Source organism: Rattus norvegicus, chromosome 1 (genome assembly GCF_036323735.1).
Source record: "Rattus norvegicus strain BN/NHsdMcwi chromosome 1, GRCr8, whole genome shotgun sequence".
Classification (NCBI taxonomy): Eukaryota; Metazoa; Chordata; class Mammalia; order Rodentia; family Muridae; genus Rattus; species Rattus norvegicus.
Genome location: NC_086019.1, coordinates 101795543 through 101815432, shown reverse-complemented (window position 1 = coordinate 101815432; position 19890 = coordinate 101795543). Strand labels below are relative to the sequence as shown.

At 41.9% G+C, this 19890-nt stretch overlaps 1 protein-coding gene and 1 pseudogene across 1 annotated transcript; one reads left to right on the top strand and one right to left on the bottom strand.

The window, feature by feature from the left end:
* Nucleotides 1-806: 806 nt before the first annotated feature.
* On the bottom strand, nt 807-7344 carry 4930433I11Rikl (RIKEN cDNA 4930433I11 gene like). Its single transcript, NM_001024907.1, has 3 exons — nt 7167-7344; nt 4674-4946; nt 807-2763 (listed from the first exon to the last, which is right to left on the bottom strand). The coding sequence occupies exons 1-3, from the start codon at nt 7171-7173 to the stop codon at nt 881-883; spliced, it is 2163 nt and encodes a 720-aa protein (NP_001020078.1). The 5' UTR covers nt 7174-7344; the 3' UTR covers nt 807-880.
* A 2748-nt stretch (nt 7345-10092) lies between these two features.
* Nucleotides 10093-15820, top strand: Etf1-ps2 (eukaryotic translation termination factor 1, pseudogene 2; annotated as a pseudogene).
* Nucleotides 15821-19890: the final 4070 nt, after the last annotated feature.

Below are 19890 nucleotides of genomic sequence, written 5' to 3'. Positions count from 1 at the left end.
GATGTTTCAGCATATAAGAACACATGTTGTTGTTCTAGAGTCCCCAGTCTGAGGTACTAGCACTCTCATGGTGCCTTTCAACCTTCCTCAATTCCAGAACCAGAGTTCTGATGCCCTTTTGTTCTCTGTGTTGGAATTACAAACTCATGTTGCCAAATATATACAGAGAAAACATACATTAAAATAAAGTATTAAATGGAGGTTTTCAGAAATGGATACAACTTGAGACAAGTACATTAATCCAATTCAACCCATTTCAGAGACATAGTAATACTGATGTTTTTCTCTTGTATGGGTACTAGGTTTTATATTACACAAAAACCTTTATTTCATCTCATGAGCTAGCAGGAAAAGCAGAAAATGATTAAGGCCTGGGGTGAGAGGTTAGAAATGGAAGGAACTGTAGTAACAGCTCGAGTTTCTTCAGGTTACAGTATTAATTTTAGAAAACATACCACATACCATGTTCAGTGACTAGTACAATGAAAATAGACTCAAGGAGAATAATTTTATTACCACTATAGCTATTGATGAATTACTTTAATGTTAAGTATTATCAGTTTTATATCATCTGTTATATTTATGTAACATGTTATTTGAGCAACCTAAATTTTTAATACCAAAGTTATGAAAATAACAACAAATCCTCTATCTATATCATGGATTAAAGAATCGACTTAAATTTCTCCAGTCAATTTTACTGCTCAAATATCTACAAGTATGATAGAAAATTTGTCTGTTCATTTATACATAACTACAGATGTACCTATCACTACACATTCATACAATACTTGAAACTCCATGTATACATATGTATCGATGTCTATATTTAGCCTTGTTCACACTAAAGAACAATTTGTCACAAAGATCTGGGCAGCTCTTACATTGCATAGCCATAGTATCGAGAAATTTCCATGTCTTTCTCTCTCTGAAGGAAAAGCTGCAGTTTCCCAGGAGAGGTGGACTTGGCGGCATTCTCTCGTTCCTGTTGAGCCCTCCTCTTCATGGCCTCCCTCTCTGGCCTCTGCTCTTTTGTGATGGGCTGTGAGACTACTGGTCCCAGAATGTCAACTTTTCTCCATGGAATTGGTTGACGGCTGAAGTCTTGCAGCAGATATTGAGTCTGGGGTTCAGAAGGCGATGGTACCTTGTTCTTGGCAGCAGAAAGAAGCTCCCTCTGGAGGGAAGACTGAGATGATGCTCTATAGGGTGTAGGCCTCAAGGTGCCTGACTGAGGCACAGTGCTAATTTGGATAATGTTGGTTACATTAGGTTGTGTGACACTGGAAGAAAATGGCAGAGCTGGCTTGGCAGAAACCATCAAAGATTTGCTAACAGGAGGTGGTTGGGATGGCCTGATTGAGGTAAGATGAGCTGATTGGAAATGACACCTCTCCGAGTAAGCTACAGTGGGCCTGTGTGAAGACAGGGAAAGAGGCTTTCTAGAACCAGGTCTGGTTTGAGGCTGGTCCAAGGTTGGGAAAGGCAAAGGTACTAATCTGACCTTCCCAGCTGGTGGCAGCTCGTACTGGGACTGGGATGGACACTCCTTGAAAGCACTGGTCTCTGAGCTCTGAGCCTTGCCTGGAGTTTTGTCAGGGCCCTGGCACTCATGTAGCATATCCTGTACTGCTGTTGTTGCTGGGCCTGGCCCAGGGTATTTGTTGTTGCTAAAAGTTCCCAGAGCCCGGGAAGAAGCAACGCCAGGTTTCTTCTCACTCTTCTTCCCCAGTGGGTGGAAGACCTGCACGGACTCCAGCATGTGCATGCCAAGGTGGGTTCGAGGCTTCTTAAAGCTGGTGCGGCTGAGCTCAGGGGGATCCCTCTTTATCTTGGTCTTGGGGACGGTGGGCTTCTCTTCAGCTTTGACTCTGTTCCTTGACTGCTTAGGTTCTTCTGTTTTCTTGGAATTATTTTCTCTTGTCCATTTGGTCTTGTCTTGTCCCTGTCCCCTAGCTCGGATGGGCCTGATGGGTGACACTTTGGGAGCTCTGCCCTCCGAGTCCTTTGCCATGTTGTCAATAGCCCTGTCACTGACCCCAACGCTGGCTATAACCCCCTCTCCCTCCACCGGATCCCAGTTTGGGATTTTGGCCTGAGGAGCTCCATCAGTCAGCTCAGGGGCTTCATGGTCTTTCTTCTTCACCTGGTCAGAAGGCCCATTGATGACTCTGGAGTTTTCTTGGGCCTGGTCCCTCCAGATGACGTTGGATTCAGTTGCTGTGGTATCTTGGAATTGATCTAGGCCTGTGAGGAAGTTAAAGAGTTGGGGAAGGTGAATATCTGCTACCAGTGTAGTGATATCTGCAAAGTCAATAGTGGACACCATCAGACTGTCCACTGTTCCTTTCTCTTCCAGACCCAAACTGATACCTCCCAAGCTGGCATTTTCAGAAGCAGATTTCTGTCTTAGGCTCCCAGTGTCAGTGCAGTGCAGAGGCTGCTGCAAGTCAGGGGGTGCTAAAGGAAGGAGTGTTGGGTCTTGGTTTTCTTTTGTGCCCTCATAGGCCTCCTGAGGCATCAAGTGTTCAACTTCCATGTCATCCATGTTTTTAATATCTGTTTGTTCTGAGCTTGGAGCCGGAGGCAAGGCCAGGAATTCTGAAGGACTATGGATAGGTGTTGTTAATGGCCTTTCCCCATCAAGAGATGGTGTCTTCCTCTGGGAAACCTGGGTGCAAGTGATGTAGAATTCTGGACTCTGCAGCAGACAAAGTGTTTGGCCTGAAGGTGACAATCCCAGGGATGTCTCCAGTTCCACCACTGAAAAAGAGTCAAGGAAGAAGTTAACACATAGTAAGTAAGATGCTCTCCTCCTTTCATATTCCACAGGAATGTGGCCTCTGCAGCCATGGAGAAGGCATTCCTGTGAGCTGTCTGCTATGTTTGCAGAAAGGTGGAAACTGCTCTGCTGTCTCCGGTATCCATTCCATGTCACATTTTCTCAAGAGGATTTTGTGTTCCCTTGTGTTTGTGTGGTGTGTGCATGCATAGCCAACATGGGAAGGTTACAGAATTCCCTTAGTGTGTGGTCCTTTACTTGTCTTCCTCTTTGTAGAAAAAGATAAATTGCCTCTCATTTCCCTGGAGCTTTCTTATTAGGTGGGTAGCCAATAATTTCTGAGAACTTTCTTGTCTCTGAGAACTTATGCCAACAGCATTACACAGACACCCCCAAAAGCCTGGATTTTTATGTTAATTTAGGTATCCAAATTCAGGCAAGAATTTCAAGCACAGAGGCTTTCCTCCAGCCCCATGTTTCACAAACTTCTTACAAGTGACATGAAAATTGATTTAAGAAACTGAAACCTTTGGGCTTGGGTGTGACTCAGTATTAGAGAACATGTGTACATAATCTTATAATCTTCACCATGGGTCACCTCTGAAATGCACAGCAAAAGAAAAAGAAAGAAGTAGCAGTTTGACTGTTAGCAGTCGTACATGTGCTGCACCTAACTTCCTCTCTATTATTTTAAGTGTAAGAGAATGCCAGGACAAGTGGTTAGAATCTGGGAGCGATATGTCTTCCAGGACAGATTCTCAGCTACATTGCTCTGGAGAAAGATTTTGATTTATGGACTATCCAGTCACACACACACACACACACACACACACACACACACACACAGAGAGAGAGAGAGAGAGAGACAGAGACAGAGACAGAGAGACACAGAGACACAGAGAGACACAGACAAACACACACACACACAAACACACACACACACAGAGACAGAGAGAGACAGACAAACACACACACAAACACACACACACACAGAGAGAGACAGAGAGAGACAGAGAGAGACAGACAAACACACACACACAAACACACACACACACACACACACACACACACACACACACACACACACACATACTCTCACACATTACTAGAGCCCTGAAAGAGTTGATTACAGTGTTGGTGTAGTATAGGACTGATCACACTGGGCAGTGATGTGTGAGTGTGGTGTGCTCTGTGGGCATCACCTAATTCAATATGGATACTACTCATTATACCTTTCATTCTCTCTCGTGATAGGGTCTGAAGGTGGGAATGGAAAGCCGCAGTCATACTGAACCTGAAAGACCCCACATTCTCTCTCTGTGTGGGATGTCCATTACTGAAAGGGAGAGCTGGGTGTCCTTGGAATGCTGATCCCCATCCTTCCCCTCCTGGCTCTATCCTCACTGGGAAGACTGTTGTCTAGCATGGCTTGAGCAGATGTGCAGTAGATGGTATCAGAGGTAGAGAGGGGTATTTGGGCATTTTTTGGCTTAATCTCCATTAGCACCATCACTATCTCTACTGGTGTGACAGAGGCCTGATTCTCGGGGTAAAATACAGAGCCACAGGTCTGAAGGCACTGTCTGAGTTCTCCAGCTATCTAAGGGCCCAGGTTGTTGCGCTCTTAGTAATAGACCTGGCTAACCTCCTCGTACCCTCCTGTATTAGGCTGTGTCCTGGATTTAGCACCCTGGGTAGTATGGCCTGGACAAAGCTAGCAGACGGTGTTGGGTTGAAAGAGACTTTGGCATTGGGATCTAAAGTTTTATCACACTGGACTGTCATAGATAAGAAGGACATTGTGGTATCCTGGTCATTGTTATCACATTGAATTGCTAGAGTACAGCTGCCCTCCTGTCTGTGAGTCCTGTGATATCCCACTCAAGAATACCTGGACAGGAGAGTGTGGAGTTGGAGACCTGGCTCTGGTCAGTCAGCACTGTCAGCATAGTCGTGCTACCATGTGGGTTAAGGTAGGTACTGCCCATGAGTGGCTGTAGAGAAGTGCTGGATGCTGATGGGAGGAGCCATGCTGAACTCACGGCTGGGATGGAGACACTGGAGTAGCTGCACACTGTTCTTGAGGGTGGGGAGTTATTCAGTACAGGCAGAGGGGATGGCAGATCACTTTCTGTCCCACAGAAAGGTGTGCTTTGGAGATTTTCTGTAAGGGAGGAAGAAAACAGTGGGAAAATGGTGATATGGATGCTTTCTAGAGTCATGTGGGGAGCAGTGCTATCTTCATTTTCTACTGTCTCAGAGAGTGAGTCTAAGACTAGTGTTCCACCAGACATTCTAATTGCAAAGGTTCAGACGAATTCTTGGTACTGGACAAGTTGACACTCTCTTGATACCTGTTCTTCCTGTGTGGGCAACCAATTCCTAGTTGACTTGATAACCTTTTCACTAATCTAAACACAGTCCATTTTTACATGCTTTGTCTTGTTCTTATACCTACTGTAATACTGCCTCATATCTAGGTCATGTAACAGAATTGTTCAGAGATAGGAGAGTCCCAGACAACTCCCTGTACCCCTGCTTTTTCCCTGCTTTATAGAAGGAAGACAGGGTCTCTCTACTTAGATAAGGCTGGCCTTAGAATCACAAAGACTGGCCTGCCTTGCCTCCAGAATGGTGCTTTCATAGAAGTCTGCCAATACCACCAGGCTTACTTTTACTCTGAGCTTTATAAAAAAAGATATATCAGGTATTTTGTATATAAATACTGTATTATTTAATTACCCCTTTCCCCTTCTAAGTCCTCCTGTGCCCCTACCACCCCTTCATTCATGACCTCTTATCATTTAAGCATATTAGACACATATAAGTATATCACTTTCTAGATATAAGCATGTTGTTATTTCAAGGTACTTTCATGTGTTTAGGGCTGACACATTGAGACTTGCTAACATTAAAAATTTGACCCTGGACAAGACTGATTCTTCCTCTGTTACTTTAGTTGCCTGTAACTCCTCTAGAGGGGAAGCATTGTAAGAGTTACCTGTTCTGTGTCGGTTAGTGTTGTATAGAGAACAAGTTAAGTAATGGTGATACTGCTATCCTCAATTGATAATATCTAACAAAAACCAGTATGCACATCTTCGTAAGGCTGTGCTAGATTGTAGGAACCAGGAAGCAGAATGGGATTGTGTCTTCTATATATAATGGGGAAACAGCACCCAGAAAACTTCAACAGTGTGCTGTCTAGACAAGACTTGGGAAATGGAAATACCTTGATTCTTTTGATTTGAAATCTGTGGTTCTTTGCAATATTTGGTCTTAAATTATCTCAGTGTTCCTTTAGGATTATCTCTGACTTTTTTATTTATTTGATATCTGTTTTCTATCCCCTCATCTTTATACTTTGTACTTTTTTCCCTCTCTCCAGTTCCTGTGGGTCTATCTTTCATATAATAGCCACAACATTTTTTCACTATATTAACTGCCTTCTCCGAGGCCAGTCCCCTCTTAGACTTTTTAACCTAAGATAGACTGAATTCTCTAAAATCACTCTCTTTCTCTTCCTTTTATTTTGTTTGTATCAAGACAAGGCCATTGTAACGCAGGGTAGACTTAATATTGTCTTCATTATTTCAACTACTACATGTTGTGTTCATTGATCAATCTGTTTATAATATCCACATATTATATGAATACAAGTGTGCCACCACACAGGTGAAGGGACATTGAGAACAGCACTGGATTTGAACAGTAACAGTGAAGTGTAGCACTCCATGGTATGGAGTGCTAGATTCTTCACACCTTGTTCTACTTTGTTTCTGTTAAATTTAACACCATCATTAATTACCTGAATTTTTCCTGTTCACTTGCCTCTTAAGACACAACTATACTGTGCTCATAGCATAGTCACACTGTACTCTCCCTGAAGTAGAATGTAATTTTCCTGAAGATGAAGAATCAGTTGAGAATAAACAGTCTGCCCAAAGTCACATTCTTAGTAAGAATCAAAGCTAAATGTGCCATTCCACTTAGGATATCTGTATCTCTATTATCAATATTCACCTGAGGATTTAAACTCATACTAAAAATAAGGAAAGATATGATCATTTTAAAGTTTCATTCTTTTTTTAATTTTTATTAGATATGTTTCTTTACTTACATTTCAAATGTTATTCCCCTTCCTGGTTTCCTGTCCATAAGCCCCAATCCCATCCCCTCCCCTCCCCCATACAAGTATTCCCCCTATACGTCCCCCTTACTGTCCCCCATATTCCCCTGCACTGGGGGTCCAACTTTGGAAGGATCAAGGGCTTCCCCTTCCACTGGTGCCCCAACAAGGCTATTCTCTGCTACATATGCGGTTGGAACCCTGGGTCAGTCCATGTATAGTCTTTCAGTAGTGGTTTAAAGTTTAATTCTTTACCTGACATGGTCAGGGCAAGGGTGGGAAGGAATAACAATAATCCATGTTACAATGGAGCAGGATAAATGGTTGTCCTTGACTGATCTTCTCACCAAACTGGCTCCTCTATTCACTGGCAGACAGTCCTCAGAGGTCATAGGTGACCTGTGATTTGTTTACAGGTAGCTCCATGGAAACCACAAGATTCTACTGGATGCTAGTAGGGTGGTAGAGAAAATGATGTCACAAATCAGGGAGTAGCCAATAGGAAGGCCAGATTCTGAGATAAAAGACAAAATTGGATGGAGAAGATGACAGGAGAATGACAGAAGCCATAAAGGCTGAGGTGTTAGCTGGTTAAAGGAAGTAATATTTTAGCATAGCTGTCCCTTCTCCTATGACTTTTGCCCTGAAAGATTATAGCAATACTTTTATAAAGTTCATTGGTGAACCTGTTCTTGGCAGAGTTCTCACAGACCCATGTCGGCCCAGACTACAATATCCAGCAAAACTCTCCATCAACATACATGGAAAAACCAAGATATTCCATGACAAAACCAGATTTAAACAACACCTTTCCACTAACCCAGCCCTAGAGAGGATATCAAAAGGAAAAATTCAATGTAATGGCATTAACTATGCTCAAGAAAACAAAAGAAATAAATTTCACACCATTAAAGCCAATAGAACACACACACACACACACACACACACACACACACGTACACACTCAACCAAGACTAACATCAAAATGACAGGAATTAACATTCATTGGTCATTAAGATCTCTCAAATTCAATGGACCCAACACAGAGGCTAATAGAATGGTTGCATAAAAAGAATCCATCATTCTGCATACAAGAGATACATCTCACCAACAAAGATATTAAAGGGCTAGAAAAAGCTTTTCCAAGCAGATGAACCCAAGAAAACAAGCTGGAGTAGCCATTCTAATATCTAATGAAATATATATTTCAACTGAAAGCAATCAAAATAGACAGGGAAGAATACCTCATACTCACCAAAAGAAAAATCTACCAAGAGGACATCTCAATTCTGAACATCAATGTCCCAAAAGCAAGTGCACCAACATTCATAAAAGAAATATTACTAAAGCTTAAATTACACCTGAACCACGCACATTAATAGTGGGAGACCTCAACATCCCACTCTCACCAATGGACAGGTCACTGAGACAGAAACTAAACAGAGAAATAATGAAACTAACAGTTATTACTCAAACAGACCTAACAGGTATCTATTGAATATTTTACCCTAAAACAAAAGAATACCCCTTCTTCTCAGTACCTCATGGAACTCTCTCCAAAGCTGACTGTATAATTGGTCACAAAGAAAACCTCAACAGATACAAGAAGACTGAAATAACCCCATGCATCTTATCAGATCACCATGGATTAAAGCTGGACTTCTGCAATAACAGAAACAACAGAAAGCACACATATTCATGGAAACCTCCCTTTTAGCCTATGGCCCACCAGAGGTAATAGAAAAGAAAGGATACAGAGGAAGTAGACTTGTTTAGAAATGGTTCTTTGGAGTAACTTCTATTTCTGTTGTCTGGAAATCAGCAGTTCAGTTCACAGATTAGCAGCACAGTTCCATCCACTTGTAACCACTTTACAGATAAAACAGCAGTCCAATTCAGTAGTTTGAGGATAGCAAACATGAATCAGTAATGGTAGCACTACCTAAGAGAGACAGCCAGGCTTCAGCCTCACCACAAGTCAGTAGGAGGGACCAGCAGAAACACCAGAAGTTTGCTTCTCTCAGCAAAGCACAGATCTGCAAAGACATAAGAGTAACAAGCATTGCACAGGCAGCTCTATAAGCAAAACTAGCTCAGCCTCCATCGCTGTCCTTTGGGTCTTTCCTATACTCCCTCTAAACATCATGTGTCCTCCATGGGCCTTGCCTCACCACAGGAGCTTGTCTCAGCTGACATCACTCTGCCAACCAGCCCAAGTCCACAGAAGAGGCAAGAAACTGCACCACGCCATCAGACTTCTCTTGTTTTTGTTTTCTTATTTTTATGTTTTGTTTTTGTTTTTTGATATGTTCGTCTCTATGGAGTCTGAACAAATAGAGCTCAATTACTCAGTCTAAGGTAGACTAATATATGCCTGTTACTAGGAAAGAATTCTTCATCACATGACCTTTTATGTTCTTGCTTTAGCAGAACATCATTTTTTCCTGTGCCTGCTTCAGTGAAATATTCCTTCATGAGTCTGTCTTAGCCTTTCACCTATGTCTGCTTCAGGAAAACAGGCATGTTTATCCCAAGAAGGCACCATCCAACATAACTGACTTTCCAAAGAACTCTTAAGTTTGTACTTCAGGACACTGAAAACAGTGCTAAGATGAATATTTATAGCACTAAGTGTCCTCATAAAGAAATTGAAGACTTCTCAACCTAACAAAAGTACATGTGATGACTCTAAATGAGAGAGAGAGAGAGAGAGTGAGAGAGAGAGAGAGAGAGGGAGAGAGAGAGAGAGAGCGCTGGTTCTTTGAAAAAAAAATCAACAAGATAGGCAAACCCTTAGCCAAACTTTAAAATCAGACAGTACCTAAATTAACAAAATCAAAAAGTCAAAGAGAGACATAATAACAGACACCGAGGAAATTCAAAAATCATTAAGCCTTACTACAAAAGCCTATACTCCACAAAATTGGAATATCGAATTGAAATGGATGATTTTCTAGACATATACCAACTACAAAAGCTAAATTAAGATCAGGTAAACTATCTGAATAGTCCTATAATTCCTAAGGAAATATGAGCTGTCATTAAAAGTCTACCAACCGAGATCAGAGGACCCATGTGAGCAGATTGCAAGACATGGAGCTGCCTGGAGAGAGGGAGCCAGTGTCCTACTTCATAGCGGCCTCTGCCTCAGAGCCACCCTAGGAGCAGCCGCTACCGCCCCTTGTGGAGGGTACTGGGGCCTTGTGGAGGAAGCGAGAAGATGGCGATGACCCCAGTGCTGTAGACAGGAACCTGGAGATCTGGAAGATCAAGAAGCTCATTAAGAGCTTGGAGGCGGCCTATGGCATTGGCACGAACATGGTATCGCTAATCATTCCTCCCAAAGACCAGATTTCACGAGTGGCAAAAATGTTACAGATGAGTTTGGAACTGCATCTAATATTAAGTCATGAGTAAACCGCCTTTCAGTCCTGGGACCCATCACATCTGTACAACAGAGACTCAAACTTTATAACAAAGTACCTCCAAATGGTCGGGTTGTTTACTGTGGAACAATTGTAACAGAAGAAGGAAAGGGAATGAAAGTTAACATTGACTTTGAACCTTTCAAACCAATGAACACATCATCGTATTTGTGCCACAAGTTTCATACAGAGGCTCTTACAGAGTTACTTTCAGATGACAACAAGTTTGGTTTTATTGTAATAGATGGCAGTGGTGCTCTTTTTGGCATGCTCCAAGGAAACACCAGAGAAGTCCTGCACAAATTCACTGTGGATCTCCCAAAGAAACACGGCAGAGGAGGTCAGTCAGCCTTGCGATTTGCCCTTTTAAGAATGGAAAAGCATGGGCTGGAGAAATGGCTCAGTGGTTAAGAGCACTGACTGCTCTTCCAGAGGTCCTGAGTTTAGTTCCCAGCAACCACATGGTGGCTCACAATCATCTGTAATGGGATCTGATGCTCTTTTCTGGTGTGTCTGAAGACAGCAACATTGTACCCATACATAGAATAAATAAATCTTAAAAAAAAAAAGAATGGAAAAGCGACTATGTTGGGAAAGTAGCCGAGACTTCTGTGCAGCTGTTTATTTCTGGAGACAAAGTGAATGTGGCTGGTTTTGTTTTAGCTGGAACAGCTAACTTAAAAACTTAACTAAGTCAATCTAACATGTTTGACCAGAGGTTGCAATCTAAAGTTTTAAAATTAGTTGATATAGCCCATGATGGTGAAAATGGATTCAACCAAGCTATTGAATTGTCTACTGAAGTTCTCTCCAACGTGAAGTTCATTCAAGAGAAGAAATTAATAGAGCAATACTTTGATGAAATTAGCCAGGACACAGGCAAGTACTGTTTGGAGTTGAAGGTACACTAAAGGCTTTAGAAATGGGAGCTGTAGAGATTCTAACGGTCTAGGAAAATCTGGATATAATGAGATACATGCTTCATTGCCAAGGGAGAAAATTCTCTATTTAACTCCAGAACAAAGAAGAATAAATCTCACTTCACAGACAAAGAGACTGGACAGGAACTGATAAAGGGCAGGCCCCTCTTGGAATGGTTTGCTAACAACTATAAAAAATGTGGTGCTACACTGGAAATTATCACATACATTGGTGGAATTGGAGGTATCTTGTGGTACCTAGTAGATTTCCAGGGAATGGAATACCAAGGAGGAGATGATGAATTTTTTGACCTTGATGACTACTTAGGTAGTCGACATGGGTCCAGCAAAACATGCCTCACCCTCCAGCATTCGACCCACAGAGTACACCCATGGCAGAATCCAAACAGATCCCTGCCTTATACTTGGAACATCTCCAGAACTTAATCCATGAGCATTGGATACTGAAAAGAAAATCGAAACAAAACCAGACCCAACCCTACACTTTGGTTTGTCATGGTGTCAACACAGCAGCCCACAACTAAGTCCCTAAATACCACTTTGGACTAATTTAAAAGAATCCCAGTTTTTACTTTTACTTGATGGTAAAGTTAGTTGTTCTTGTATTTTATAAAAAAAAGATTTTTTAAACCTTCATGCACAGAAGCAAAATACTTTAACTGCTGTAAACCGTCAGAAGTTAGTAGAAGTGAGAGCATACTGATTTGTTCCTTCCTTTGATCAGAGAATAATTAAGTTGCTGCATTAGCAGTGACCAATTTGCATGACATTCTCAGCTAATAATGCACAACAAAAAATATATGTGGTGAAATATTGGAAGAAAAAAACTCTACCAACCAAATCTCTCTGAGCCAGATGGTTATAGTGCAGATTTCTACCAGACTTTTGAATAAGAACTAAGACTAATACTCCTCAAACTATTCCACAAAATAGAAACAGAAGGAACACTGCCAAACTCATTCTATGATGCCACAATCACCTTGATACCTAAAACACACAAAGGCTCAGTGAAGAGAACTTCAGGCTGATTTCCATTATGAACATTGATGCAAAAGTACTCAATAAAATATTTGCAAACAAAAAGGCAGCCTTCAGAATGGAAAAATGTCCTTTACCATCCCTACATCCAATAGAGGAGTAATATCCAAAATATATAAAGAACTCAAGCAATTAGACACCAACAAGCTAGATAACCCAATAAAAGTAGGATACAGATTTAAACAGAGAACTCTTGACATGATAATTGCAAATGGCTGAGAAGCACTAAAAAGAAATGTCCATAATCCTTAGCCATCAGGGAAATGCAAGTCAAAATTACTTTGGGATTCCATCTTCCACCTATCAAAATGGCTAAAATCAATAATACAAGTGACAGATCATGCAGGAAAAGATGTGGAGCAAGGTGAACATTCCTCCATTGCTGGTAGGAGTTCAACCTTATACAGTCACTATGGAAATCAATATGGAGGTACCTCAGAAAATTGGAAATTGATCTATCTCAAGGCTAGGGTATATCACTATGGGGCATATGCCCAAAGGATTCCCTATTCTATTACAAAGACACTTGCTTACCATTGATCTTCCAGGGAAAGCAGACTGTGGGCACATGGGAATGGGAACAGGAAAGTTAAAGCAGGGGAAAAGGGTGAGAGAGCAATGGGAAGGGAACTTGAATGTTGAGGCATTTAGAGGGTTATGTAGAACCCTAGTGCAGTAGAAAATTTCTGGAATCTATGAGAGTGACCCTACAAAATCTCAATGCGGGGATATGGAGCTGAAACTGCCCATCTTCTGTAATCAGAGAAGGCTACCATCAGTGGAACTATGAACATCAACACATCTACAAAACCTTCAACTGACATTTGCCTTGCTTTTGCTGGGGTAATAGAGGCACCAAACTTTTGATAGTGGCCAACCAATGACTGGTCCAACTTGTGACCCAAGTTAAGAGAAGGAATCCACTCCTGACATTGTATGGATCTCAGAAATCAGCAGCTAATCAGTCCAGGGACCCAGGGTAGAACCAAATATGACTGGAAAAAAATTCAGAGAAATGATTCCTTATGATTCTCTGCCTAGCCCAGTTGTCATCAAAGAGACATAGTTCAGCAACTGAGATAACTGATTGCAAAGACCCACAGCCAAACAGGAAGTGAAGCCAGGGGAACCCTGAAGAAAATGGGGAGGAAGGATTTTAGGAACCAAAAGAGTGAAAGATACCATGAGAACACAACCCATAGAATCAACTAATCTCATAGGTGCTCATAGAGACTGAAGTGACAATGGACCATTTTTAGGCTTGAGATAGGTATTCTGCATGTGATGGTTGCATATGTATGCCTACCCACACTGTGTGGATGGCCAGGAACCAGAGGTTAGTCAGCTGACAGACCCAGAATAAACCAAATATGACTGGAATTCTTGTGTGTTATTATAAGAACCATCCCCAACAGCAGGAGTAGGGGGTAACTCTGACTCTTTTGTCTGTGCTTGGGATACTTTTCCTCTTACTTTTCCTTTTACCTTTTCCAGATTTGACATGAGTGTGAATAGTTTTACTGTACATTGTTATGCCATTGTTCAGTTGCTATCCATGTGAGGCCTGCTCTCTTGTTGTTTGTTGTTATTGTTGTTGAAGAGAAATGGAACAGGAGTGGATCTAGGAGAGGGGAAAGGTAGAAAAGGTAATGGGAGAATTGGAGGTAAGGGAACGCGTAGTCCAGATATAATGTATGTAAAGAATAAAAAAACTAAAAAGAAAATGAGAAAAATGAGAGGACATGACTCCTCCTAGTAATGGTGGAGGAGATAGAAGAGAGAACATAACCGGAGGCAAAGACCTCTGGGAATGTCCAGATCAGCGTTCACGACCACAAACTGGGCCATGTAAGAGGGTGTAAGAGAGGAAGTGGGAGAGTTATACAAAAAGGACATGACATGAAAAGGGCCAGGTCACCAAAATGGTTAGGCCATCTATGGAAGGGCATCTGAGGGAAGAATATCCCAGACCTTGCACTAGAGATGTTTAGAGTAGAGGTTGGGGTATGTCAGCCATACACTTTAACAGGTAGGGACTGAGAGATGCTGGGAGAATCTGATGGCCAGGACCACTTGGATATGTTGAACAGGCACTTCATTTAACCACTTTTCCAGGGTTTGAGACTAACACAAGTACTAAATAAACAGGAGCCATACCTGTGATGCTTGAAAGCAGTCCCATCAGCAAAGTAGCAGTTTTCTCAGCAGAAAAGTAAATGCTTTGGTGTAACTCAAGTTCTGAAGGACTCCAGCTGACCTTTCCCACTGTTGTCAGAAACCCTTTCATGATGCACTGTCAAAATCATATGTGCCCAAACTGGTTAACAATTCTTGACCACCAACAAAGCTCTACATAAGATACCAGAAGAGTCAAAAGCCATGCCATGCTTCAAGTTTGAAGATTTGATATTGTGAAATTACCTTCACTATGACAATCGATTATGCATTTGAGGACCTTGAATATCTGAAATGCTGGGACTATGGGTGTGCACCACCATGCCTGTTTTCATGGGTGATTGAGCAGGATTTGGGGCTTTGTGTGTGCTAGACAAACATTTTACCAACTGGATGAGAATGAGAATGTCCCTTTTTGATATTTTATGTATTTACATTTCAAATGTTATCCTCTTTCCCTGTTCCCACTCTTCCATACCCCCTACCCCTCCTTCTATTAGGATGCTCCCCCTCCCACCTAAACACCCTGGAATTCTCCTACACTGGAGAAACAAGCCTTCACAGGACCAAGGGTTTCTCCTCCTATTGATACCAGGCAATACCATCCTGTGCTACATATTTGGCAGCCTAAAACCTGTCATTTCAATGGTTTTAGAAGCTGCTTGGTCTGTACTCCCTGCATACTCAAATAATAATTATTCCTTCTCAGGTCTCTGATGGAGACGAAGACTAGATAGTCTCACGACTAAGTTTAAATTGTTAAGATTTAGGAAAATGTTTTAAGGTCTACGTAAGTTATGATAGAAAATGATTTAATACAGAACTCTAACTCGCTAAAATAAGATAGATAGTGGAGTTTATTCTCCAAAGTTACCAAATACAAATGGACTAGACATTGTGAATGTCATTTTTACCTGACGGTTTTCATAATTATTAATACTGTACATAATGTTTATAAAAGAGAAAGAGCCTTTGTTGCACAAAGAAGGGGAAATGTAGATATAATCTCTTATAAACATGACTTGTCAACAAAAGAGCCAACAGCCAATGACCTGAGGCAGGGAATAGAAGGTAGGACACTGGCAGGAAGAGAAAGGATTCTGGGAAATAGTATGAGATAGAGAAACTTGAAGAGAGTCCCAGGGGAAGAGACAGGAGTAAAGATGGGAGAAAGATAAGGAGACAGAAACAAACCAGGAGGTAGTAGTACTCAGAGAGACACTGAGGAGTTGAGAAGGAAGAGATAGCCAGGACTGAAGAGAGATAACTAACCAAGTAGTTGACATAGACTAGTTAAATGGGTTGAATAAGTTACTAGATTGTCAGGGAATGAGACAAAGCTTATGACCTAGGCATTGAATAATAGCAAATTAACCTTAGAGTTGTCATTCTGAGAGCAGGGCTAGGAAGGAAAAACAGATTTTAAAAATTATTTTAGCACACTGGAGCCCCAGAAGTACACAACTCCAAGAGAAAGCCTCCTCACCTAAAGCATTGCAGCTCCCATGCACCAAATCTCATAAAGGAAATCTACTGAAAGAGTCCAGTTTATGGAGAGATAAATCCAGGATTAGTTCCTAGGAGTGTACAGCAGGGAGTTGAACTAGGGGCAGCACTGGCATAGTATTTCTTAGGGGGAAGAGCTTTTCAGAGCAGAGATTTACAGAGTGAGTACTGTTAGGGTTTCAAGTACTGAGCTTGGGGAGCTCAGAGATTGGTGGGTTTTGTGAGAAGCTCATGGATTGGTGGCTTTTATTTACCCCCTTTCCCTGCATTGGGCCCAAAGGTTGTGATGGGAAGACCTTCCTGGCCCCAAGTACCATCACTGCTGAACTGCTCGAGAAGCTGGAGAGGACACAGAGGACAGCTCCTGTGGTAGTATTTTACAAAGCCCCTAGGCTGAGGCAGAAAAGGATATGTCACCACCCTGGGTAGCTCCTGTGCTGGTACCTCATGGTAGCAGCAGGCTGAGGAAGTATATTGCTATTTTGACAGGGGCCGCCATTTTAACAGCTCTTGTGGCAATACCGTAAAGCAGAAGGGGCCACTGATTTGACAGCTTTCATGGCGCAGAGGAGGCAGTGTTGTCTGAAGCTTCAATTGCAGATGCTGCTGACAGGAAACTCAAGGAAAGGGAGTAGCATCTGACTCTAGCCAGTGTGTTAGGGCCAGTGGTGCCATCTCTATGGCAACAATGTCAAAACTAGACACTTGCTCCTGGCAAATGTCAAAACTAGCCATTCTTCCAAGGCAAGGAGCTTTATGTGATCTGGTACTGCCAGCCAGGGACTGGACCAGGAATCTGTCCCCTCAGTATTAAATTCCCAGTTCATTTTTAGAAACTTGTTTTGTTTTACCTAAGAATTTACCTCAGAGTTGATCTGTGTAAACCATTTGAAGCATGAGTAAACATTTCCCTTCCCCCGATACACATATATATCTCCACATCAACAATGTTTCTGGCCTCTGTAACTGTTATCTCCAGGCCCTCAGTAGAACCCTTCCCAGATTACGCTAAATTTAGGTTAAAAGTCTTAAAAAAACGAACACCAATCCCAAGTCACCTTTGGTAGCTGCCCCAAGCCTTATTAAAGAGGATGCATTCTGCCCAGTCTTTCACCCTGGATTAGTCCCTCCCAATAAATCTTTTTGTAAGATTTACTGCCTGGTGTGATTCTCTCATCATAAGAAGCCAAGAAACAAAGAAGGGAAGAAGCTCAGGAGTGAAGTAGATTTGAGGCTCCTGAGCTCCTCAGCTCAGCTCGTGATACCCTTCCCTGGGAGCAGCAAGGCTGAAGAAGTGAAGCTGAATCATTACACTGTAACACTACATCTCTGCCTGGGATAGCCTCCCTTAGGGCTGCAATGCCTCTTCTGAGGAGACTTCCCCTCAGAACTGTGTGGTTCCGGGCTTCTGAGTACCAGAATACCTTTCCATCTAAGCAGAAATGCCATCGGGAAATATTAATGGAAGAAGGCTATCAGAGATGTGACTGAGAGAACTGAATGTACCAAGTAGGAGATGATGAATTCCAAGGCTCTTCTCTTAAGGTTCCTTGTCCAGCAGTCTTTCCTCCAGATGTTCTGCCTAGTGTGGACTCACATATCTGATCTCTGCTTTTCATTTTTCCTTTGTAGACTTTAATCCTAGGATGGGCCTGTCCCAGCATTCTTATCCTAGTGGATGGTTATCACTGTGAACTTCCAGAAGTAGAGAACTTCATTTCATCAGGCAGATGGATGTAAAGTGGGTTCTGCCTTTATAAGCATAGAACAGAGGGGATGAAGCTAAGACTGGCTGCATGTGTTCCCTCTGTCAGCCTGCTTTGCTGTTCTCCTGCCCATATTCTGCCTCCTCTGTATATTTTCTCTCCTTTCTGAGATAGGTTTTTCTCTGTTGCACATGTTTTGGAACTCACTATGTATCTTCCCCTGGCTTTAGATAAGTAGATATTCTTTTTTCTCTCTGCCTCCCTTGTTGTAGTATGATGGTTGTGAGGCTCTGAGTCTGGCTGACTTCTCTCTTTGTTCACATGTGAAAGGAGTATGGCAGTTACTGTAGCTTCTTTAGCTTTGCAACAGATTCTATCAACTCTTGGGCTTCTAGCATTCTCTGCTATACTGATACTAAATAGGTTAAATAGAGAGTGGGACAACTGTAGAAAGAAGGGGTTCTTGGGTACCGGGAGTGACAGTGTGGTAAAGAAGACATTCATGTGGTTTTTTGTTTGTTTGTTTGTTTCTGTGAGAAATAAGTCAACATAATTTGGCCTCATAGTAAGAGACCAGGTAATTCAACATTTTTATATGTAGTTAGATAGTCCAGAAACTGTAAATGGCTTGCACTGAATAGAAAAATCTTAAATAATAATTTTTCCTTTTGCTCTATGACAAATCTCTTAACTTATTTATATTACCATGTATTAGTATGCATGTGGTTAACAGATTTTACACTGAAACTGCCTCACCAATGAAATAACACATCTAATAATGCTTATCTTTTAAAAGGTTATCAAGCAAGTTTATGAGGTTCTAGAATCTTAACTCATGGCCTGATTTGCCCAAAAGCTATCACCACCTTGTATCTTTGGCTCTACTCCATTTTCTTGATCTATAGATGTTTTAATTTTGAGTAGTGGTGGGTAAAGAACTACAATTGGAATATTCTTTTTAACAGAAAACCCTTGTCTTTTACTTCCATTATTCTTTTCGTCTATCTACAAAAGCTGCTGTATTAACAATCCTTAACTGCCATGATGGAATACTTGAGGCAATGATAGAAATTAGAGTTTTTATTTTAGCTATCAGTTGCAGAGATCTATGAACAATATCACCTGGGTGCATAGCTATGAAGCCAAGATTAAGTGGGACATCTGGAGTGTGTGACTGAGCAGGCAAGGATGCTGACAGGATAGAGAAAAGGCAGGAGGGAGAGACAGAGAAGCAGGAGCAGATCCCTGTTCTTTCACCCAATGTGCTTAGTTAAAGATGTAAGGCCATTGTTCATGCAGAGTTATGGTTGACAGGCTTGCGTTAATTCTTGACAGTGTTTGTCACTTTCCTAATCTTGTGTTGATCCCCTAGTCCTTAGTGAGGCCTATCCTTTGTTGTGTCCTCATATGCATCTTGTCTCTTTCTTCAGTATGTTTCCTCCAGGTATCCTCAGTAGTTCTCTTTCACGGCAATGAATTCCTTTTATTTCAGTGTTTTCTCATTTAATTTTCTTTTTCCAATTATTTTATATATTCATTTCATGTATTTATTTCAAAATAAATATATTTATTTATTCACTTTACAACACAATATCAGCTCCTTCTTCTCCTCCCAATACCCCATCAAGCAATCCTTCCTCCATTCCATCTTCCCCTTCTCAAAGGAGAAGCCTTCTTCTGGGTGTCAACTCCCTTCACACACACACACACACACACACACACACACACACACACACACACACACACACACACCACGCCACTCCACACCAAACAAAACCTGTCCTGGAGGACTAGGCACATTCTATCCCACAGAGGCCAGACAAGGCTGTCCATTTAGGGACATGCAGAATCCATAGGCAAGCAGGCCCAGGCTCAGGGACAACCCCTGCTCTGGTTGTTTGGGGATCCACATGAAGGCCAACCTGCTCATTTGCTACATATGTGCAGGGGGCCTAGGTCCAGCCCATGTTCATTATTTGGTTGGTGATTCAGTCTCTGGTAGCCTTCAACGGTTCAGGTTAGTGGACTCTGTTAGTCTTCCTGTGGTGTCTCTGTTCCCTTCTGGTCTCTCAATATTGCCCCAAACTCCAGGTAATGTTTGGGTGTGAGTCTCTGTATCTCTTTCCATTGACTGCTGGGTAGAGTCTCTCAGAGGAAAGTTATACAAGGGTGTTGTTTGCAAGCATAG